Here is a 25,228-nt window from a genome sequence, read left to right on the forward strand (position 1 = left end):
CTGCAGAGCTGGACTAATGTAATATTGATGATGATGAGGATGGTGATGATGATGATAATAAAATATAGACACTGATGTCTCCATGTAACGGGAAGGACAGGCTGGACAGTGCTGCCATTAGTTAAATATCTGAAAGAGCTGAGGCAGCTTATAGCTGAGTGTCTGATGCAGAATGAGTGGACAATAACAAATGGTTTTAGCTTCAGGCTTTGAGAGCAGGGCACATGAAGATCTGAATGAATGAATGTCTGGACTGTGTAAGAGCAGTGAAGCCCACAATGTTCAATCAATCAATCAGGAGATAATGACGTGTAGGTGATATGAGTGTGTATTAGGCCAAATCTTCATTTATAAAGAGGTTTTGTGAAAGCAACAGAAGTACTTACAAGGTAACACTACCAATTTTCAGCTGTTTTCTATGGGTTTAGTTTAGGGTATAAATACACATTAATGCTTTTACACTTCTCTCTGACTTCCCTACGTTTAAATATGTCTCTGCTTCCTGCTGAAAAACTCCTCACGATGACATCACTCAAAGGAGTTTTTAATAATTAGAAGTTCATATGAGTTCATCTGGAGGAGCTCTGGAAAAGCAGGTTGACCATGATAACAAACTTCATAGTTTGAGCAACAAGATGACATAATCTGAACTCAAGGTTCCTCCAAGTCCTGTCAACTGGAGGCATTTTTCAACAAGAAGTAGAGAAATATTTTGATATAAGTCAGTCAGAGGGAAGTTCAGTGGCGTTCATCTCTATGTAAAACCCAAACTACATCCAAAAGAAGCAAGTTATCAGTGAAGGCATCCTTTAAAACAGGGGTCACCAACCTTGTTGAAACTGAGAGCTACTTCTTGGGTACCGATTAGTGAAGGGCCACCAGTTTAATACGGACTTTTGAAAGAACAGATTTGCTCAATTTACTGTTAATTATATGGTATTATTAATAATGTATTAAACTAATGATATTCATCTATGTGAAGACACGGGTCATGTTACTTATTTCTTACAATAACTATCAAATGTGATTTAAAAAAGAATAGTAACAAAAATATTAGATACAGCTCATTGGTAAGTGGCGCTACAGTGAGCTATTTTTAGAACAGGCTCGCAGGCTACTCATGTGGTCCTTGCGGGCTACCTGGTGCCCACGGGCACCATGTTGGTGACCCCTGCTTTAAAACATAACTGCCATGGAAATAATGACTGAAATGTAACAGTATTGTGTGTGTGTGAGGCCTGTGCAAGTCAAGCTGAAGAAAACAGCAGCTAGTGGATAAGAAGAACAAAGTGTGAGGAATCAGCAGGAAGCTTCTAATTTCTAGTTTATAGGAGACTCGAGTCTGTAACCAGAGGGCAGGACTTTGAATCCTTAACATTAAAGCTGATGTATAGATGTTCCTGCTTTGTAAACAGCAGGATGCTAACAAAGCAAACTACAGAAATTACTGACTGGACACTCACCCAAGGTGTAAAAGTGTCATTCTTTAATAACAACACACCGAATTTAAATATAAGGCATTTATTGTTTGAGTTTTGACCGCGCGCAGAGGAACAGTGGAAAAAGGATTTACCTGTCAGGTTCAGCAGGGCGGAGCGAGGGCAGCCTGAAGCTGGTGTTTCTGTCCAGTTTGGTCTGACTCTTCGTCCTCTTGATGGAGCCTTTGAGACGTTTACTAAAAAAACCCTGAGAGACAAAACAAAGTGGAGTCAACCAGGAGACACAGAAACAGAAACTGTGATTTTGATAAAAGTGGGTCAGAGGAGAAACAGGATGTTGTTGGGTTATCGTCTCTGCTTCACCTTGATGAGGAGGAAGAGAAGGCAGAAAGTGAAGAGGAAGAGCTGCAAAAGACTGATTCTTCCTCCTCAGGAGGATAATGTCAGCACTCAGACCATCCTTCAGGCTGATGCGAAACACTGAGGAGGAGGAAGAAATAACTGCAGCACAGGGACCTCTAACTGACATTGACTGAGGCTTCATGTTCACCATTACATCCTTTTCCAGGCTCAGAGCTTCCACTGTAAAACAGACGCTAAATCTGCCTGTTGTGTACATATTGAAACTGTCAGGATGGTGCCACAATAAGATGAAGAAAAAAGCAAAGGTAAAAGTTCGGATTCAGGTCATATATGAAGCAAAACCTCTAATAAACACAGATTTCCAGCCATATTAACATACCAGCTTTGGGCTAAAAGCAGCAAAACAAATCCCAAAGAGGATAAAACCAGAACAGGAGCAGCAGAGCTGGATGTCACCAACAATAAAAGATACAAATGGATCAATATGTCCAGACACACATCTGACATCTTTGACTTTTCAGACATTGATGTTACTAGTTGACGCAGCACAGCACAAGTTAAATGAAGTTATAAAGAGCTGTGAGGGGCCCACAGTTTGCCACCTCACTACAGACACTGTTTGACAGCTGCTTATAACTGATGTGTTCATCAGCTTCTGCTTTTAGGAAACTGATGTACTGTTAATAAATGATCTCGTCAGTTTGTATGAGGCAGAACACTGTGACTATCAAACTGTGAGCTAGCTGATACCGTCAGGTCCTGCTACTGTGTTTGTGACATTATTCTATTTTTCAGGTCAAACACTGACGTGTTCTTCACCACACGGGCTACGATGAGTCGCCTCCCTGAGCACCGTCGGCTGATCTAAGGCCTGAACACAGCAGAGCATGGTCACATGACTCGTTCTGATCAAACTGATCAAACCCTTCACCTTTCATATCGTCCCTCGCGTAGAGGAAATGAACGGCCTCATTTCCTGAGATATTAATATCCTCAAACTCGGCTCCTCTCCCCACTCCTCCCTTTTCTCGCCCTCCTGTCCTCCCCCACAAACTCCCTTCAGGCTCATTGGCTCCCATTAATGCATAAGAACAAAGATCCATCCTGCAAGAAGCGGTGACACTGCAGACGAAGACTTCAAACGCCTCTAAAATATCTCCAGGGCCTCGATCGCAGCCATTGATCCTGATGATCAGTCTCTGTGGATCAGTCAGTCACAGGACTGACTGCTGGGTGTGTTCATGTTGCTGCCTTTCACCTTAGCACGGATTTCTGGGCCGCATCAACTCCCAGCATGCTCTGTGCTTGTATTTACTGTATGAAGGAACTGTCTGATGCCTCACACTAAAAATAGACTCCAACCTGACAGCTTTCTGTGAGATGTCAACACAAACTCAAGAAGCTACAGTTTGAATTACCTCCACATTTTATAGGATCGTGTTAACATAACCTGCTCTGGTCACAGTGGATGTGGGTCCATTTTCAGCCCCACTCCACAGTGACCACAACAGGTCTATCTGGGAACCAATATGACGACAGAAGAAATTAGAGCCACTAGCAGAGTAGGACCCAGCAGAACATCATCAAATGTCCTGTTGTGACATGCAGCTACAGGCAGATACTGCTCTGCACTGAATGTTTGCGATCCATTAAAAGCAAATGAAATGTCCAGCTCCAGTTTGGACGTACAGACATCTATGGCTACTACATCTATGTTACTTTGACGCTGCAGAAAACTTAAAAACATGTAGACGTGAATGGACATCGTAGAGCATCTTATTCCTGAGTGTTTAACTCAATAGAATAGAATAGAAAAGTCACATTATTACAGTCTACTACAGATTCTCTAGACAAACTATTTATTACCTGATGTTTCATTCATTCACATCATTCATGCAACTGTTTTATTAATTATTTGGACATCTGTTGTGTTTATGGTAATATTTTATTGACTCTGAACAGTCAATAATGAACTGAATAAATAAACTTTATATTTTATGGCCTTTCAACCCATCTAGTAGCTGCACTGAAAACGAGTTTTTGCCTTGTGTGAACATTTACATTTTCTTCAAGTAGAATATAATTGGTAATGTGTTCATTAATTACACATGTAGAGAGGTCTCTTTCATATAACACTGGAAGTAAATACTAAGTTTATGAGAGGAAAGAGTTTTATGTGCACGTTTGTTAACGTGCCAGCGTTCTATTTTTGTCCTCAGTTGTTAATAGGTTTAAATAAAAATCATTCTTTGTGTTTTTAATACCTCAGAGTAGAACTATGGCACAAAATGTGAGCTCTGACGGACCTAAAGCTCTACGCTGCATCTTCTCGCTTAATAAAAAAAATGTGATTTTTTTTTTTTTTAATGATCCTGGTTTCTGTGGTAACAGCGTGTGTTCTCATAGTTTATGGTTTACTTGCACAAAAACTATTCCATTTTTGTCCAAATGATGCCTTTAATGAGCTCAATGTGTAAAAAAAACACAACATCTCCTGACAGCTCCTAACATGTTTGGACACATTGAGAGCTCTGCTACGTTTTGGTGGAGATGGGGGAGATTTCTTTAGTGAGGAATGTTGATAAATCATTATTGTTTGTGGTCCTAAAAGTAAAACCACAAAAGCATCACTGTAAGAATTTTTGGTTGGGAATAGTTTCTGATAATCAAGCAAAGGAATCTTAATCATGTTTTTATGAGTGTGTTAAGACCTAAAAATAAGAATTGTTGCAATCTAAGCGTAACCCAGGACGCACAAACCAAACAATGGATCTAGAGGGAGAATTTCATGTGGCAGCTTAGATGTGCTGAATAGGCAAAGTAACCTCATCGCAGACAGTGACATGGCTCCTGTGGACACCGTAGACTCTCTCACACTTGGAAAGAGATGTGGGAAAAGTGAAGGGTTTTTAGACGGTTGCAATCTGAAACCTGATTGCTAAAGGCCACTAAATCTTACACGCCTCACGTTTAAATTAAAGAAGAGCACGATGAGGATTAATTCCCCTTCTGTCCATTAGACATCTGAGTGAAACTTACTCCTGACTTCTGGGAAATAACTAAATAAACTGAACTTGGATCAGATTCTATGAATAACTAGAGCTTCAGTTCTCCTTATTTGTGGTTTCACAGCTTTTCAGAGTCCAAAACTTAAATCTGTTCCAGCATCCTCACACTGCTGCGGCCAGACATGGTAGCAGATGGTGTTAGCATGTTGGTGTTGATGGCCTCTGAAAGCTGTTAAATCGCCATTACAACACATCAGAGAGAGGCACAGAGTCACATTTGCACTCTTGACAGCTACAAATAAAATGTTTGGAGTGAACAGCGGCGGAGATGCAAGCTTCATCTCATCTTCCAGCTAAATTTAGTTTGGCCAAAACTTGATTATTGATGATGTATTTATGATGCAGAAGTAATCAAACATGCAGCAGTACTGTGTATTACAGTACTATTACCTGCAGTAATCACTCAGGTACAGTTTCAGCTCTACATGCTCTAAGCTAATCATCCAATCATGTGGTAATCTGGTTATGTGCTGTATGAGTCTGGTGTTTTTACTCTGATAATTAGATGAAGACATTTACTTGACAGTTTAAAAAGATGAGCAGTTTCTTTAAGTGGATCAAAATCTGATTCTGTGCAAACACACAAACACTGTTTCTGTCTGTAACATAAAATACAGTCTCATCCTTTACTATGAGGAGGCTATTAAAGCTACAAAGTTCACCAACTTCCTTTATCTGCTGACCAAGGGTCCTGAAATTTACCTAACCATTATAACTGTCTAATGAGATCTGAAGTGCAGGAGAGGTTGGATTCTGCAGCTGAAATGATCTTGCAGCTAATCATAAACATGTGATCTACAGTGGTGTCCAAAAGTCCACACAGCATGTTTGTGACCGACTTAGTCTCTGAAGTGTCTCTCAGGAAGAGAACCCAGGCCAAAGCTAGAGGGTGAGCTTTTATAGACTGCTGCTCAGCGTCTGAGATGACGATGACTACGCAGCCTTCTTCTGACAGAGCCTTTAGAGTCTTGTGTTCTTTATTTAGCTAATTCTGTCTCTGTGATGAAGCTTTCGCTCAGTGAACAAATCTTGATGTGTTGATCTTCTTGATGTGTTGATCTTCTGATGGTGTGGTCACTTTCGATGCCTGATCCTGCTTTGGATAAACTCTGAGTAAATCAAGCCTCACTCTGACTCTATGTTCAGCTGGAACATTTGCTGCAGGTTGGTTTACTTGAGCAACTCAATCAAATCCACCTGAGATTCATCTGAATTTGAGCTTCAGTGGAGAAAACTCAAGAGGTCTGAGCTTTATACTTTAGACTTAACATAATCAATGACACTAAGTAACTGGTTTGAATTCTCACCTAGAAAACGTTCAGAATATGAAAGATTTCTGTCTCATTTACATGTCACGGTTTATCGAGGTGAATGTTAAACGATAACCCACATTAAAGGAGGTGACAGCTGCAACCTCACGTATGTCACCACCTGCTGCTGATGGATACCAAGCTCCTGATTTATGACTCAATTCAAATGCAGATCCGATATATATCAAAGCAAAACTAGGGGAACTTAACAAGATATAATATGGTCAACTGATCATTTCTCAACAGTCTTCCAATGCACACTTCTCATTCTGTTCAAAAATATATTTAAAGGTCCATCTCTTTTGAAGCTTCAGCAGTCTGAGTTCGACATGTGATAGTTAGAGTCTTAACAAAAACAAATTCTCTTTGTGTTACTGTCACTCCACTATTCTATACTAGATATTTGTAGATTTTTAAGCCAGAGAACTATGGATTCTGGCTCCCATCACTTACACTGAAAACACAATACAAATGGATCTTAATGTGAAAAGGTGGAAGGAAAACGTGTTCTAGTTTTCATATGAACAGTGAACTTAACGTTTAAGCATAAGGATGTTTACAGACGCTGTTACTAACCGGCACTTTGAAGGGCGAGGAGTTTGGATTGTCGACTGCGACGCTCTTCTCTGAACTCCCCAGACCAGAGATACTCCTCCTCCTCGGAGAGCGCTCCGAAGACACTTCTGCTGTGAGGGACAGAAAGAGAACTTGTTAAATGAAAATGAACCTCTTTCTCTTCTGTAAACCATCCTAATAATCATCATTAGGCTCATCAGACTGAACTGGACAGATGGAGGCTGTGGTAATGGCGGTCAGACGTGGACGAGGTGGAGGACAATCTGGATGGAAGACAGAAGGTGTGTTTATTTAACGGCAGCTGGATCCTGCTTCTTCAGCAGGCTGAAATATAAAACTAGGATGGTTTTATAAACTGATTTCCCTTCCTTTTTTTTCTATGTTTTACAATAAATATCGAAAGATTCTCAAAGGATGTTTTTACAATATCCATAATGTAAAGCATTAGCATAGTGATTCGGAAGCGTAGATCAGTTAGGTTTTCTCTCTGCATATACAAAGCACAGTATCTGCTGTTATGTGAGGTTTTAATATTCACCCAACCTTCATCATCTTCACTATCTACAAGTCCAACAATAGCAGCTTAGGCCTTACAACATCTGTAAAACAGTAACTGTACACTTTACACTAATACTGATAAAGTCATGTCAGTGCAGTTTTTATTATTAACAGATGTTTATTTCTTTTGTGTAAAGTTTTACTTTGTTCTTGTCTTTATGCCATCAAGTCTCTCATAATGAAATTAGAGAAACTTAAGCACATGAATCTGCACCATTAGCCAACAGCAAAACATCCTGAAAGTGTTTGACTCGACTGTTAGAGACTCTGCTACTGGGCACATGTGGAGCTAGTAAATGCCCAACTCCATCTATTCCACGGTGTGTATCTGTAGTGTGACCGAGCATAAAGACGGGTTAGTTAATAACAACACTGGATTTGTTTCTAGAAAGAAAAGCCAAGATGCTTAGTTTAGGCAGCCAAATGTGGCAAATACATCTCGGTTAAGGAAATGAGTTTCTTACAACAGGAAATCCACGAAGTGACCACAAACAAACAAGTAATTTATGCTTCACAAATGAATGTGTAGCCAAAACATAAAGTAGCTTTTTCCTCTGTGACACAGGAGACTACTACCTTCATCTCAATAAAGCTAAAAATACATGAGCTAAACCACTGCATTTGGATCAGATGCTCCTTCATTACATTTGACCTGAGAAACACAGAACAGATCCATCTCTTCAGCAGCTGCAGTGTTTCTATGGTCCGTGGCTTCAACCAGACAAATGCTGCTGTCAGTCTGCACAAATCTGTGCCAAGGTCAGCAGGACAGATACCAAGCAGCAATGCTGAGTCCAACCAGCTCAAAGCTGATTCAAAGATTTCACTGCTTTTCAAAACATCAATATTCCCGTCTGAAAAGACAGGATTATTCTATGTCTCTATATCCTGTTTGGTGACATCACCAAGGGTCTTGTTTTATTCAAACAAACTCAGTTTGAAGTGATATCAGACACATGCATGTTAAAGTCATGGTGAGATGAGCTGGAACCAGTCAATTGTAGGACTGTTCATATTACCTGATCATTTTCATTCCATTCCATTTATGCTGACAGAGTCCAGAAATCCAAACATTTAGACTCACTGTCGCCTAGAAGTCAGAGAAACAGCCAACAACATCCCAGTGTTTTGCATGCAGACCAGTGACTTTTCCTGGTTTCAGTTCAGCGAAAGCCCACGTCCCTGGAGTTCTGAAACCCACTGTCACTCACTTTCAGGTCTTTGGCTCAATTCCAGCTTTATTGATTTAAAGCTAATTTTGAACCATCTCACTTTCTCTCCAGCTAAGCCAAAAGCCATCTCCTCTGAGATCACAGAAGTCTGTCTATGGAGGCCTAAGAAACTCCTGGACTGGTCTGTCAATCACCCGGGAGTCTGTTAACCGCTGCTGGGATGGTGTCGATGGAGCTGTAGAAGAAAGGACGTTTTAACCAACTCCTCGCCTACAGCAGCGGGTCAACGTGGTAACAGACGAGCCCCTGGAATAAAAAAGCTCCCAGCAATGAGCAGGACTAGCTTAACTGGCAGACACTAAACGTCTTAGCGCAGGTGCAAATAAAAAAGAAGAGTTCGACCAAGATTTAGCAAATAAGTCCACTGATGTATGAAAAGCAAAAAGGTCGTCATTCACGTCATCTGTATGCGTGAACATCTGTAACTCACTGAACTCGCTCAGGATGTCATCTTCTGCAAAAACAAAGTCGTGGCATCACTGTGCATCCGTACATCATAAGTACAGGTCCTGATTGTTGACGGCCACAAACTACACGCAAAACAAAGTGTTGATCAATGCTGTAGAACACTTAAACAGTCAGTGACATTCAGGTCCCCCAAAAAGACCAGAATGAGACCCTCTCCACATTTTGGGACCGTATCTAGTTTTGGGGCAGCCTCAGCTTCTAGGAACCGAGTGAAGCCACATGGTCCTGTGGTCTATCCTAATCATAAACCTTAACAGACTGTCTCCTTGCACTTTCTGGAATGTGTCCTCTGCAGTAAATTTAAAGTCAGACATAGAATCTTGTAGAACAATTCTTGCACAAATAAAAACTCATTAAAATGAGTTTTAGTGATGCAAAGAGGCATCTTTTTCTCTCCAAGTCATCAACAGAAATATGAACAAACAGCTGCCACAGTTCATCAGTGGGCTGCCAAACACTAGCTGTTATCACTAACAGTGTCAACAGTTTTCCTATCAGCACTAAAACCAACATCTGCAGTACCTCAGAATGTGAGACATCAAATACGCATCATGTGCACTTGATGATGTATAAATGGCATGAAAACATATAAAAACGTGCAGAACACATTCACCTTAGCATAACAGAGCCACAGTGGACACAGCATGCAGCAGCAGTCAACATTTATCAGCTTGTTGCAAAGCGCTGGATCAAGTTCCAGCTGCAGGAGGATGCAGCGCTGCGAGAGCCGGGGGGACAAACTTTCATGCACGCTCCACAAGCAACCACCAACCCACCCCCCACGGTGTTCTTTAGCTGCCAAGACAAAGTTGAGGCAACATGCCGCAGGAAGCCAGGTCGGTCACATGACATTGACAGAAACACAGAGAGAGAGAGAGAGAGAGAGAGAGAGAAAGAGAGAGAGAGAGGAGGAGACGGTACCTCGATCACAGCTGTTCCCCATCATCTGAGGAGAGGACACACACACAGAGTCAGACTGGATTGGCCGAAGCAGCCACCACCTGTCAGCCAATGAGGTTAAGCTGCAAACATCAGTCTTCGTCCCATGAACATCTTCGACTTTGGTGCCCCCCCCCCCTCCCGACCTGCCTCTTCCTTCTCAGCACCGCATCCTCCTTTCTCCTCCTCACGGTCTCTTCTCTCTCATTTCTGCTCCTCTCCCCCGCTCTCTCCACTCAGCAGTAATTCTAACCCTCTCTCTCTCTCAGAGCGCTGAGGGTTTACTGCATTTATTCAATCAATCCCTCCAACTGCACTGTTCCGCTTTCTCTCCGTTCTTGCGTCTTCCTTCTCTCCTCTCTCTCTGCAGACGCTCCCCTCTCTGTCTCTCTGCAGCAGCTCAGTTGCAGCCTCACTCTCTCTCTTCTTCTTCTTTTCCTCTGAGCTGCATTCATTGCTGTGCTCGGAGGATAATTACTAAACAAGTTTCCCCTGATCTGCCTGGTGTGGGACACAACTCTGGGGGCTTCAGCTATTAACTGTGTGTGTCTGCTCTTGGCTCTCTCATCATCATCAACATATTAGCATCACATCGGTGATGCAACTACAGGTGTTATTATGATTATTGTGTTATTTTTCATAAATCATTTATATTTTGCGTTTATATTTAGTCATTTGGCAGATGCCTATATCCAAAGCAACTTACGAGCAAAAAAGCAGCACAATAGTCAGGGAGAGGCAGCAGTATGTAACATGTCGATTAATACCAAATGACCATCTAAGGTTCTGATGGTAAATGTAACTATTTATTAAGCAAAGAAAACCTTCCCTGGATTCTAAGAGCTAGTGATCTTTTTCTACTATCTCTCTCTTTGGTGAGTTAGGTGGATAGTAGCACAAGCACAACATTAGCACAACAGAAAAAGAGTTCTACAACCAAACTCTATGAGCCAACCAGGGTTTCCTCTATTTTTGTTCATGTTGTGTATCGTAAGCTTAGTTAGATGAAGAAGTGTATGTATGTATGTGTACTTATGATGTCATCAATGACATCACATGGCTGCCTTTAAAGTTTGCGTTTTAAGTTAGTTTAACCAGTTGACAAGAAAACAAGCTCGTGCAGCGCTGCTACTGGAAAGAACAGACGCAGCTCCAACAGCTCCTGCCTCTACACAAACTAGGTTCTATCTTGTTATGACCCACAAACATGCAATAGCTTCTGCTTAGTGTTTTTAATTGTGTCCAAGTTGAAATACACCATTAACCTAAACCTGGCTAGTTTGTTTGAGTGGACCCCAGAAATGTTCTGGGGTGTTTTGTGACTTCATTAAACAAGTTGCACCCAGTGAAAAGACTTAAAACTTTCCAACAACATGCTAATTTAAGAAACAGTGTATAAGCGTGTTTTCACTGTGAGGCAGTTTTTCTCCCAGTTTTGGATTATTGGGATGTTCTGATGCTTTTCAGACCCATGGTGGTGGCTCAACTCGCCTGTTTTCAATTAGGGAGCTGGTAACTGGTACTTTTTTGGTAACACCAAAAGCTGTTACTGCAGCATCCGCATGGAATAATTTGCAGCATCAGTTGAAAATGAAATCACTAGTAGAAGACTGATCGATCGCTCGGCCATTTCATCGGGTCGAGGTGAGGCTTCATTAACGTCAGTTTAAGACGCCGTGTTGCTTCTTCTAATTGCTAATTTTGTGCACATGCTAAACAGGTGAAACTGTCAGACACTAATGTCAGTTCAAACACACTGTCTCTCAGTCATTACCTTGTTAATTATTGCTTGAAAGTGAAAGTTGACTGTATTTGGCTACTGTAAGTTAATAATTTGTGCAAATCTTAGAGCTAGCAGCTCACTCCACTAAACCCAGCCCCCTAAGGAAGCTACCTGCTTTCTAACATGTCATCACTAGCATCAACATATGGCCAAAAAGATTAATAAAGTACTGCCTGTTAAAAAAACTTCAAAAGTTCAAAGTTCAAAATAGTTCCTGTAGATTTGGTGCGATAAATTATCAGTCAACCCACTGATCCACACGGGGACTCAAACCTGAGAACATCTGCTCTTTGAGCATTAGTAATCCTCCTCCTGCTGCTGTTAATGAGATATTGATCAGAGGAAACGCCATCACAGCTTGAGTCAATCCATCATTTTAGTGGATTCACCAGAGTCTCGACTGACAGAGTCACGGTGACTTTCACAAACCGGGGTACAGTGAGACTGAAGATCCAGAACAAACCACAGGCAAGTTAGTTAGTCCAGCCAGTGGTAGAATAAATGATAACACCCTTCATACATTCAGAGGTTATTTCAGACACAAAATCATCATGATGTCATTGTGAGGAGAACAATGAATAAAGTCTAACTGTGTGTTTAAAAGCCTCATATCTCCACTGAGCTCCACTGTTGTCCATCAACATACACTGTAGTTTCATTTAGCCCATTCACACATTCACTGTTCTGCTGCCACAAATATTCAATAGACACCAAATGTGGATTAATCCAACATGTGCTTTATACATTCCTCCAGTTTGATAAAAAAAAACTTTTTCCATTTTATGCTACTTTGTACTTAAACTTTGCTACATTTCAGAGGCAAATATCAGACATTTACTCCACAAAGTCACTTTTAAAAATCAGATCAATACAGTACATTCATCAAACTAATTCTGTGAAATTCAGCAGCTACCCAACAGTAAGTAATTTGCATTATAATTATTACATAAAAAAATATATTAAAACAATGTATAAGGTCATAAAAAAAATCAGTTGCATTGTTACCAGTTGCAACATCAAAGTGATGAACACATAAATGCATTGATAATCTAATAATAAAATATGCAGCAGCCCGAAGGATGGTTTCCACCACTGCTTGGTGTGTTTAGAGACTAACTAACACAATGTTAATTTGAATGATAACAGCAACACCAGCTATTTTTATAAATATATTACTATTCTTGCTAAAGCTTTACATGTCATGTCAGTGTCAGTGTACTTGGCACCTGATAAAGGTAAACATCAGAAGTGTCAAACATGTGTTTGAGGTAATTTAGAGTTTATCCAGCAGAGAGCAGTGACTAGCTGATTTTTAAATAACAGAAAATGTTCCACTCAGTACAGACAGTACACAGGACTGTACACAATTAAACTGTCACTAAACTATCCACAGTAACTTCAGGTCCTTACAGAGGTGAAGACTTTCTACTTTTGAAAAGGTACAACTGCGATCATGTAAAAATACTAAATTACAAGTACAAGACCTGCATTTAAAATTCTGCTGAAAACTAAAGCCTGCACCAGCTGAGGGAGTTTCAGCCTGGCACTACTTCTCCTGTCTCAGTGGTGAGTCTTTCCGCTAATAACAGCAGATTATTAAATACATTTTTGCCCAACAGCTGTGTAAAAAAACAAACAAACAAAACACATTGATAAAGAATTTGTTATAGTTTTCATGCAAATCTGCACAGTAACTTCAGACAGACTCCTGCACAGACTGCTGAGACATCATCCCTCTGTTTACGTGTGGCTGTTCTGACCTTTGACCTATCGCAGCTACTCATCTGAACCTGCAAACACCTCGTGATGGCACAAGAGGATGAGAAAGCATGAATGAAGTGTGTGAAGTCATTGCCAAGAAGTGCGAGGAATGTTGGGAATGTTTGCACCTCCAGGAGCAGACACACCTGACGCACAGGAAACAGACAAAACAGTGATAATCTGCTGCTCAAAGGAACCTTTGTATTAGACTGTCTGCAGCACAGGGTGGGGTTCCCACACTAAATGGGTTGATGGTGCAACTCCCTAAAAAACATACAGCTCTCAGAGGGAATGTAAGAACTTAATGCCACAGTTTGTAAAAATTACACTTTTCATTTTGGCAGTCACAGCTCAGACAATCTGAATACAGAGACACAATGCAGATATTTTTAGATCCGGTGAGAGTTCACTTCCCAAGCACATCATCATCTGTGTCCACCACAAACATTTGTGCATAAGTCCACTTTGAAATTACAAAAAGTGCTCCTATAACTGCAGAAACTTGCCTGAGAATCTTACTGTTTTCAAGTTTTCTAAGTAGCACAGTAACAGTTGTGTGTACATCCATCAGTACACTGCAAACAGCAGCTGATCTCGGATAACTCAGCTGTCGACACTCTGGCAAAATGTGAACAGGCAGAAGTAAGTGTGCATCCAAAACCCTAGAACCTAATGTTTTATGTCAATTTTATTTTTTTTTGTCCTTCCAGCTTATCCTGTGAGTTCAGTGTCGCCACAGTGGATCATTGTCCTCATGTTGATTTGGCACAGTTTTTACGCCGGATGCCCTTCCTGACACACCCTCCCCAATTTGTACCGGGCTTGGACCAGCACTGCACAGCTGGGGAGGGGAATGTTTTATGTCAGTATCATTTCTTTTTGAATTTTCCATTTAACACGTCCCAAAAAGAAGAGCATAATAAATACAGACTACTAAACATTCACAAAACACGCATTATCTGCCAGATAATAGTCTGCCTCTGAGTTCACGTCAGCTTTGTCTTTAACACGATGTAAATTAAATTCAGTCTTTATCTACATTTCTCAAATCAGGCCAAAAACATGCAGCTTGACTCACTTGTTAGAAAATAAATGAATAAATGAGAAATTTCACCATTAGGTCTGTAGAACCATTTGTGTATCTGTTTTTTGGGAACCAGACAACTTTCTGCTAAATGCATCCAGTAGAATCCTACATATATGCGTCAGTGCACATGCTATAGTCTTTCGTCTGCACACAGGAGACGTTTGCCTCTAGTTTTTAAGGCAAGTCCTAAATCTGCACCTAGCCTGAGATGAAGGACAATCTGAGGGAAGAAGTTTCTTTTCTAAGGGCTTTCTTTAACCCCTGAGCTCCACCGTGACACAGCTGCAAACATGAAGAAAACAAGTGAAAGGATCAATAACAGCAACAGAAGTATTTTTAACTTTTAATCACATGACGTCTATACGTGTATCTGCTGTACACTCACTAAGAAGTACTAATATGCATTCATCTATTATCTGTAACTTCTTGTCCCGTTTAGGGTGGTGGGGCGCTGGAGCCTATTCCAGCTGTCAATGGGTGAGAGGCAGGGTCCACAAAGACAGGTCTCCAGTCTCCAGGGCCAACACGGAGACACATATACAGACCAACAACCATTCACACTCTATTTACACCTACAGGCCATTTAGAATCACCTATTAACATGCATGTGTCTGGACTGTGGGAGGAAACTAGAGAACCCGGAGGAAACCCACACAAGTACAGGGAGCACGAACAAAGTCCATAGAGAAATGCTACAGACAGCCAGAGGGATGTGAACCAGCAACCTTCAAGCTGTGAGGTGGCAGCGCTAACCAGTCCACCACCGTGCTGCCCCAGAAGTACGAAGCAGCGAGTAAAAAGTACAAGTACCTTTCTTTAATAAATAAACTGTACGTTGTAGATTAGGGAGGGGGGCTAATGCCAGGAGCAGAACCCATCTGTTCTGATTTTCATTTTAGTTCAGCTGAACTTCAAACCTCAACACAACAACAAAATGTTTAAAGACTCATCCTCCTCCAGTTCTCAGCTCCCACGCGCACACACACACACACACACACACACAGATCAGCTCTCACAACAAATATTCAAAGAATTTCTCTTCACATAATGAAACCAGTTCTGTTTCCCAACACCCAGATTCGCTCTGAGCCTCTGCTGCTGCCTCCTCCGGTGAATTCATTAATGTTATTACCAGTCGGACTCAGATCATCTGCACTTTCACTAACTGACATCTAAATAATTTAAACACAACAAAGCTCTTTTAAAACGGAGTCAGTAAAATTCAGGAGACATTACTAAACTGTCCTTACTGCAATTTATGACTATATCTGAACAGGTGCTGCACAAATAAACAGGACACTTCGACAGAGTAACTGTGACAATTAAGACAAGCAGACAAAAAACTAACAGCCCGACAATTAATTCAGATTGTAATTAGTCAAGAGCTAACTGTACAGAAGCTGTCAATAAGCGGAGCTTGAAAACAGATAATAAACAATGATAAAAAGAATAAAATGGCTAAATGGTGACTCACAGCAACCTCAGATAGGGGCTGACAGCAGTGGTGGGAGATTTTCACCTGTCTGTGCCCATTTTCTCCTCATCTCTCCAGGGCTTGAAAGCTCTGAGACGTCACCATGTTTAGTCTTTGTGTTCGCATGCTGCTGACAGACTTGTGATGGACAAGTTTAACTGTTAGAAACAGTCCAGCTCTGAGCAGCTGGATGAAACCGTAATGGAACTGATCTGGGCTCAGTCTGTCATCCAGCTGCAGAACGACAAGGACCCATTAAACTGCAGAGTGTCAGACACACAGAGGCAGAAATCACATTCACAGCCTCCAACCACAGCCGGAGGAGAAGAGTGTTCTCTGTAACATGACTCTGAACAAAACACTGCTCTCAGGTCGCTGTGACGATCTGGATCCTCTGCAGGCTCGTTTCTGACTCTACACTCAAACAAACTGTTTCCTCCAACAAGGTCAAAAAATAAACGTGTCTGAACGTAGCTGGATCCTGCAGCAACTCTGTGGTCTGCTCCTTTGCAAAGACGTCCACCTCATTAGGTGCATCCTCAGACAAAGAGAGTGATCTCTGGGAAATTTGGGACACAATGATCTAATTATAGCTGGACTGGGGACAGCTGGAGTGTCACAATTTAGGCTAACTGCCACAGCGGCCGTTGGTACAGAGGAGCAGCCAAGTGCACAGAGCTGAAAGAAACATGGTTCAGAGACAGTGAGGACGTCTCTGACAACTACAGAGTTCTGCAGGTTTAATGAGATGAAGCTAAAACTTTTTACACCGGTTTCATGATATCAACTGAAATAGGACCCAGCAGGGGGCATTTCTCTACTTCCTGCAGAATATAACTTAAATTTGTCTTATTACTGCAACTAAGTGGCAAGAAATAAATCTCTGAACTGCAAACATTGTTTCTTCACCATCGCAGAGAAGAAAGAAGCAGCGAGGCTGTATGAAAAAAAAAAAAAAAAAAAAAAAAAAACAATCAAATGGTTTTTAAAGGACCAGTTCACAACTTTCCTGCAGGTTTCACACGAAGCCTGTGGGGAGATGTTTACACCGCTATGTACAACATTTTTTAAGACTGAATTTGCAGCTTTGTAGGAAAATATTCCTCCCACACATGCAAACATCTACGGCAGCAATGAGATTTACACTGAGCCTTTTTAAAGCCTCCATTCACGAAAGTAAAAAGTGTTGACCTCCTGCAGATCTCCTGGTAAAAACCAGACACGTCTGCAGGATCACATTTAGGTTTGTCTGGTTTTAAATAATCAGAGACTCTCTGCAGGTCTGAGTGTCAGTCCTGGACACAGAAATGCAGTGTTTTAGTGAGGACTGAGTGCCAATTAGACCCACGGTCAGGTCCACAAGTATCTGGACAGTGGTAACATCATCATTTTAGTTCTGTATAATCACCCAACCTCTGGCCAGTGGATGTATTCATATTCTTTACTTTAGTAAAAGAACCACAGCTTCCAAAAGGTCATGCTTTCATAATCCTACTTCACAAAACAAAATGTACCTAAAAACCTTAAATTATTAGTAGTGTTTTGAATGAGAGTCCTGATGTTCCAGGTGGAGCTGGTTTTAGTTTACTGGTTAATTCTCCTTTTTTAAGTTTTGGTTTTGTTGTAACCTTCTGGATAATTTCAGTTCTTGAACTGAAACCATCTGAGAAGTTCAGCGCATAACAGTGTTTCTGACAGTACTGAGCAGTGGTGGAGACTTTAACAATTATATAACGCTGTATAATTATGGTGCATTAATGTGTAAACATCACTTAAATGTGTCAGCAGGTGAAGGTGGAGCTGATTTTAACTACTTTATGTATGGACACGTACTTCATCCACAACATCAGCATTATTAGTTATGACTAATTCCATTCTAATTTATCATCTGTAAAGTAACTAAAGATTCACTACAAATTTGAACTGTTGCGAAGGAAAAGTGATATGGAAATAATCTTTCCATCACAGAGTTCTGAGTATGCGGCTGCAGCAAACTGCGTAATACTTCATAGTAAGAGTACAAATCGTGTACCTGCGTGCTCTTGTATCATTTCACAGCCTCACAGGTGACAGTTGTTGGTAATAGAAATACATTAATATTTATTCCTGTATAGTATTTAAGTGACATTTTGACTGCACTACTTTATGTAATATTCCTACACTGTGGTAATAAGACTTTCCCATAACAATATGACCTGAGTTCTCTGTCCCACTGTAACGGAACTCACCCTGAATGTTGCTGCTGCAGCTCAAACGTTTTCCTCCAACGACTGTTGCTTAAAAACCGATCGAGAAATAAACGATCGATAACTGATGGTTTGGATCTCGCGCGATACAGTTTGTGGGCAGTGACGCAAACTTTTCCTCTCGTTCTGGTTCTGATTCAAAAGCAGCGAGTTTCGGCAAGCGGAGGCTTCGCGCACATTTACGCTTTTTTCGCGTTTTGTCGCCTAAAAAAGCAGCTCAAAGGAAGCAGGTATGCAGACAGGTGGAAACAGCTGCGTCAATACCGGAAGTCAGATTCTTTTTACATCATCAACGTGTTAAACATTAAAGAGACTCACCCAGAAAGTCCATCAGCGCCGCAGATCACCTCATGTCCTCCGTTAGTAAACACTCACTCACACTGAGAGAGTATCACTGTCCACACGTACACTCACACACACTTCCGAGACGCACCTTCACAATAAGAGCCCGAACGCAGAACCACAAACAGGTTCAAATTTCTTTTTACAAAGAACTAACAACTTAATACCAAAAATAACAACAATACCATATAAAGATAGTTCAGATGAATAAGTTAGCATATGGTAGAACCTCTTAAAATCATAACTTTGTTTTTCACTGTTTACCATACCTGTTCACCATTTTATTTTATTTCTAATGAGGTTTTGTGTCTGAGTCGGTTTCTCGTGCTGTTGCCACATGTTAATGCATCAAGCTTAATGATGTGTCATAATTCACCTTATCTCACCTTTAAAACAAATAATAATAAAAATGTAAAACTCCAGTGTCGTGGTTAAAAAATATGAATTTTATTTTATTTATTTATTTTCTTTTGGAGTACATTTATCTGAACAACAAAACAAAATGCTAACAAACTACAAAAGAAACTACTGAGATCGAATATGTTTTTACAGCTTCAGAAATGTTAAAGTGTTTTATTGTAGAATTTATGGCCTGAATCTAGTTGGGGCTGCAGGATGTGTGGTTTTATTGTGGCAGGGCTGGCTGGGAAACATCAGTGGGAGGAATGCAGCAGATCCTGAGTCAGTGTCTGAACTAGAGTCACACTGAGACACAGCCAGATGAGATTTTTAATGCTTATCATACTGCAAAGTACCTGTCTGAATACAACAGAACATATCATTTATTTAACCTGTTGAAATCCAACAAAACCACTATAAACCAGGTATAAATTCATTATAAATCCAGCAGTGAAACCCATATGAATCCAGCAGCAGAAGCAGCATTACACGAATCACCTGAAACCTGCCATTGTGAATATTTTGTGCAACAAACCACTAACACATGACAGAGTCTCCTGCTCTGTGGGGTTGTGACCTGCAGCCTGAGATAATGTCACCTGTGATCTGCAGGTTCGAAGGTTCCTCTGGCAGGTTTCTCACACATATTTCTCTTCACAAAAAGCTTCAGGTAAAGTCCCTCCTGACACAACTAGAGAAGCAGAGAGGACAACAACATGCTTTTTCCAGTCAACACTGTAATTAGACTGTACCGCCAACAGTGGACTAAAATTACTTCCCAGCCACTGCTGCTCCAGCTCAGTGTAAATATAAAAACAAGAAGAATGATGACGGGGAGAAGAAGCAGCAGTGTGAAATAAAAGTGATTCTAATTTCCTGTTCCATTATTTTACTTCGCAGTTCGTCTTCATTGACGTCAAGTCAGACAAACGGTTTCAACAGAAGATTCAGACAGTTTCAACATTCCATAACCACAAACCTAGTATTAAAAGTTTGGAAACCGATATCAATGCCAAATTCAGTATTCAACTCGACCAAAATCCATATCAAAAACTGAATGAATCTAGTATAGAAACCAGTATCAAATAAATTAACTAGAATCCATATTAAAACCCGTAAGCATTTATCCTAAACCCAGTTTCTGGCCCAGTCTAAATCAAGTAGTGAAGGTTTATAACCTGATTTAATCAAAAATCCAGTATGAACTCAGTTTAAACTGGTTGTCCAAGAAGTTTGTGTGGGAAGACTGGATAAATTAACATATAAATAACCTGCTCCCCCCTCTGCTAGCAGGAGTTGAGGATTACAAAAGGGGGGTGGGAGGGGGGTCAGTAAATGAACAAGCATCTCTGTGGGTGAATGAGCAGGAGGAGAGAGATAGAGTGTGTGTGTGTGTGTGTGTGTGTGTGTGTGTGTGTGTGTGTGTGTGTGTGTGTGTGTGTGTGTGTGTGTGTGTGTGTGTGTGTGTGTGTGTGTGTGTGTGTGTGTGAGAGAGAGAGAGAATCATAGCCATCACCATGGCAACAGTCTCAAACAAAGCATTAAAGTACCTGGATGTTCCAGAGCTAGTTTGATCACATAAAACCAGGTCTGGACCCCTGAACCTTGACCCCCAATTCAAGCCCAGGCATCCCACTGGGGGCAGTGGGGTCAGTCCAGCTGCCTTAGATGGACACATGGACACTGGATGCTTTGTCCTCTGACATTCCCCCGCTCACATTCCCACACAGAGCAGCTAAATTACAGGCTGCACCCGAACGCCTCATTATGACAACACCTGACTCCTCACCACCAAGTCAGGGACACGGGAACCAGAACACAAGACTTCAACCCAAACTTATAAAGGTTTTAGTTGTGCATCAAACCCAGTATAAACCTAGAATTAAAACCAGTGCATCTCCAGTTCTACCTCTCATGTCACACTGTAATGTCTGTGTTTGAGAACTGTCATATGTTGAAATTTGCAGATCACACAGTCACAGTCAGTCTGCTGAACAATGGAGAAGCATTTCAAGGTCCGGTCATGGAAACCTTGTGAATCCTTTCCTGAGTTGAATGTCAAAGGAAACTATGGATGTGTGTATTGATTTTAGGCAAAATGCACCAGGTTCTGTCAGCACTAATAAATGACCAGACTGTAGAAACAGTCCTTTAAATACTATGCTATGTAAGAAGTTTTCAGTCTGTGACAACCAGCTAAGGCCACTTGTGTCCCAGAATGGACTTTAACTGCACCGCTTACATGTCACGTCAAACCTGAACCCAGAGTAAAATCCATACCACCGGCACCTACTGTACACAGTTATCAGACACCTTATCTTGCAGGGAAAAGACGCCTGTTCACCCCGACTCCTGTCTGCTACAGGCGTCCACTCCCACACCAGCAAACCCAGAAAGAGCTGCTTCTCAGAGGGCTGCGACCCTGCTGATGTGACCTGAGTGTGTTGCTGGATGAGTTTCTGCCTTTGATAAAATTGGCTTGAATGACTGATGACATGACTTCGCCTATCCTGTGAGCTAGTGTTTCGCTGAACATTGGGAAAGTTTTGTATTAGTTAGGTTTAAGAAGAAATCACGAGTTCACGTTTGCAGGGTTTCGTTTTAATTTCAGTTATCATTTTATTAAAAATAGCTGCCAGATTTGGCCAGAACTGTTTGCAGAGCTGAGCAGGGAAGCCATCTGGACCTGGTGCCTTGTTCTCAGGCCTAAGTTTACCAGCTGCAAAGAGTTCAGCTGAGCATGCTAGTGTGTTTTTCAGTGGGCTGTGTTAAGTCAATATTGTTGAGAAACTGGTGAATATCTTCTTTAGTTAGGGTCTTTCGCTGACGAGTATAAGTTGGCATGGAAACGTCATAAGATTGGGTTTATTTCATCAGGTCAGTGTGAGGGCTTCTCTGCTAAGTCCTTGATGGTTTAGTATGTGGTTTTATTTTTATATCTTTTAATTTGATTTGCTATTTATTTAACCAATTTTATTTCCATGATGGAAATTCTGTTTGAGTCTATATATAATAAGTAGAGTTTTCTTGTGATTGATTTAACTTAATTAAGTTTTGCTTTTACTGTATTTCCTCTGTTGGGTTACTCATGTTTTTAAAAAGGTTGATTTTACGTTCCACTTCAATTTTTTCGTCTTTTTGTAGCTAGAAAATAAAATAATCTTCCACTTAAAAGTGGATTTTCCCATTTCTTAAAGAAGAGTTGGTGATGTCATTCATGTTAGCTTTTAGCTTTTCACAGACTGACCCCTCTCACCCTGTGCACATGTCCAACTGTGGATTCTGTATGTTCCATGTTGTTTAATTCCATTTCGATTCGGTTTGTATTGTTATCCAAATATAACGGTGCTCTTGCTATGCCGAGTGTTTTTACCTTCTCCTGTCTCTTTGCACCTTGGTAGCACTGAGGTAGTCTCGGTGTGTGCAGCTTGGGGTCTGTGGTGTTTCGTAATGACACTTTACTCAGCTTTAATCTTAGGCTTCTTACCCAGCATGACGGTGCCCTCTGCCTGGAACTCTGGGAACTGTCCTTCAGAGGGGACACTCACTGTCCTGCGGAGACTTCGACCCTTCGCTGAGCCTGTGGGGCTCTCCTGAGGCTCACCTGTAGCCTGGGGGGAGGGACAGAGGAGGAAGGGGAGGTTACTGTGTGTCACAGGGTCTCTGCAGGAAAACCATCTGACTTCACCTTTTTCTTTTACCGACAGGTTCAACTTTAAAAGTGACAGAAAAACAGTTGACCTCTTGGAAGGTTCACCATTGCTACAGCTTCACCTATAAAGCCATTATTGTGCTGCTTACCACATATTTATATGTATTTATGAGCAGGAAAAATCAAAATGACTGCTCTTCATTCACAATGTTTTCCTGTTTACTAGAAAAAAAGCTTTTGAGTAATGTGGCACTTTGCTTTACTATTGCTTTGTCCTATGTTCATTCTAGTTTAGGGTGTGTATATTTAGTTCTTCGTTGTAATTTTATCAAAATTTTATTATTCAGGGTTCATTACTTGCAGGTTTTGATAGATCTGTATGTAGGATTTGTTTGATTTGAAACCATTTTTAATCTCAAGGCTTTACTGGTAAAATTAACATTTACAAAATGTATAAACAAATCACACACTTAAACTTTACTAAAGTTGTCACTTTGCAGGTGTTCTGAACATAGTGTCCTGTTTTAACATAACAACAGCTCCATCATGTGGCTTTTTCCACCACCTTCCACACACAAATAAAAGTTGAATGAATTATTTTTATGATATTTATCATCAAGTGATACTTGATGGCTATCTGCTTATTCGCTCATAGATTAAGAGGAAGCACAAGTGTGGAGCAACAACTTGCGGAAACACACAAAAGTCTTTTTACCGCGTCGGGTGATGCTGTGTTGTGTCTGTACATCTGCCACTCAACATTTACTGTAATATAGCTAAAGAATGTCACATAAAAAGTAACTGTTTCCATGGGAGCAAGTAATGAGGATGCAAATAAACAATAAATAACAATCAATGACTCTACTCTAGAGTATGTTTATATCTATAGTGTATTCAAACTGAAGGGCAGCTCTGCTGGTTCTCACCTCTTCATCCTTGTTTAGCAGGATTAGCTGGCTGTCAGTCAGGATGCAGAACTTCCTCTCCCAGGCTCCGCTGTCCATGTAGGGACTTTGACCGCAGGAGAAGCGGTGAGCTGGAGGACCTTTAACATCTGAAACCAGACAGAAGCAGATCATGTCAGACAACACACAGCAAATGCTGTTTTTTTAAAAAGGGAAACCAGAGTTAGCAAATGAAGAGATGCAGGTTTGTAACTGCACTGTCTGTTTGACAACAAAAAGAGTGTAAGTTACCTGAAATCCACCATTCTACTAATCCAATAAGTCAAGTAAATACTGTGTACAGTCACTTCCCAAACTAGTAATACATCAAAATGGAGTGTTACAAGTCAAATCCAGCTCTTCAGCAACAGAATGGAGAAACAGGTACTGCAGAAAGTATTTAGAGCATGTGACTTTCTGCACTTACTGTGATGTAGAGTGGTTTCAAATGGAACAAAGAAATTGCTTTTTTTTTTTTAACCGTCAACCTTCACATAATAGCTGATTATCACAAAGGAATTTTGTTAAGAAAAAGTTGGAGTTAAATGGAAACAAATTGGGAATGAAATTGAAACTATTATATTTAACATAGTTGAATACAGCAGTTAATAATGTGGCAGAGTCAAATTACTTCTAAAACAATAGTTGAACCACAGACTAATAAAAAAAGCCATGTCAGTGATGGACGTTGTTTAGAGGGCGAAACTGACAACAAGCCAGTGGTAAGTAAATTTACTAAATGTAACTAAAACGTAAAAAAGTTTAAAACAGCATAAAATAGAAATACTCAGACCTTGAAACTAAACTGCTTGAGTAAATGTACGTCTGCAGGCTGAGACTTTCACAAAACGCAAGGTCATCTACCAACATTTAATTATCAAATATCTGAGAGCAGGATCCACTGTCCACTGAACAATAATCAAGGCTCAGATGTGTTAAACACCAGAAGAAACCAAAAGTGATCCCTCTCATCCCTTGTTATAGACAAGTCTCCAAAGTCACCAGGATTTTGAGCAGCCAGTGTTTCCTACAGGATCATGTGCTGCTTTATTTTACACAACATGAACGATAAAGTTCTTGCTCAACGGAACCGCTCAGCTGAGACGCCTCCAACTGTAGTCATGGGATGGAGCAATTGGTCGCCCTTCAGGGAGGAATCACATGAGGCACTGCTTCACCTGCAGAGGGCAGTGTGGCCCTCTCTGATCAGCTGCTCATCACTCCAGAAGAGAGGAGGTGGTGGAAGAGGGCAGTGATTAAAAATGAAAGTGATGTCTGCAGGAATCAGCAGTGCGTCTGATCTCAGCTGACACTCTGTCACACAGCGCAGCAGACTCAGCAGAGGTCAGAGGTCACGTCACTGTGTGTTAGAGGGGAAGTGATGAAGACACGGCCTCCTCCTCCTCCTCATCGTCTCTTTACTGCAGCACAGCCACACTGATCTTCAGTGAGGTGGAACTTTTCCAGGAGAATTCATCCCAATCACACAGGCTCTAGCATGCAGCACATTTCTGTTTAATCAGGTTTATTTTCACCTCCACTGTCTGTGGATCACTGTCAGCTACAACAGCTACAACACACAGATGT

General features: G+C 41.0%; 1 protein-coding gene across 10 annotated transcripts in view; it reads right to left on the reverse strand.

Moving 5' to 3' along the window:
- rasal2 (RAS protein activator like 2) overlaps positions 1 to 25,228 on the reverse strand; it is a 75,297-nt gene that overhangs the window by 16,949 nt on the left and 33,120 nt on the right. For 4 of the 10 annotated variants that reach the window (XM_067474026.1, XM_067474024.1, XM_067474021.1 and 1 more), the window contains exons 2-5: positions 23,624 to 23,751; positions 22,533 to 22,656; positions 6,757 to 6,866; positions 1,574 to 1,686 (exon numbers count right to left, since the gene is read on the reverse strand). In XM_067474026.1, the coding sequence (XP_067330127.1) occupies positions 1,574 to 1,686; positions 6,757 to 6,866; positions 22,533 to 22,656; positions 23,624 to 23,751 (475 nt within the window). Of the gene's footprint in view, positions 1 to 1,573; positions 1,687 to 6,756; positions 6,867 to 9,935; positions 9,961 to 18,622; positions 18,696 to 22,532; positions 22,657 to 23,623; positions 23,752 to 25,228 lie in introns of those variants that run through there. The other 6 variants (XM_067474025.1, XM_067474022.1, XM_067474029.1 and 3 more) reach the window with 5 other exon arrangements.

This window comes from Channa argus, chromosome 14, assembly GCF_033026475.1.
Source record: "Channa argus isolate prfri chromosome 14, Channa argus male v1.0, whole genome shotgun sequence".
Taxonomy (NCBI): Eukaryota; Metazoa; Chordata; class Actinopteri; order Anabantiformes; family Channidae; genus Channa; species Channa argus.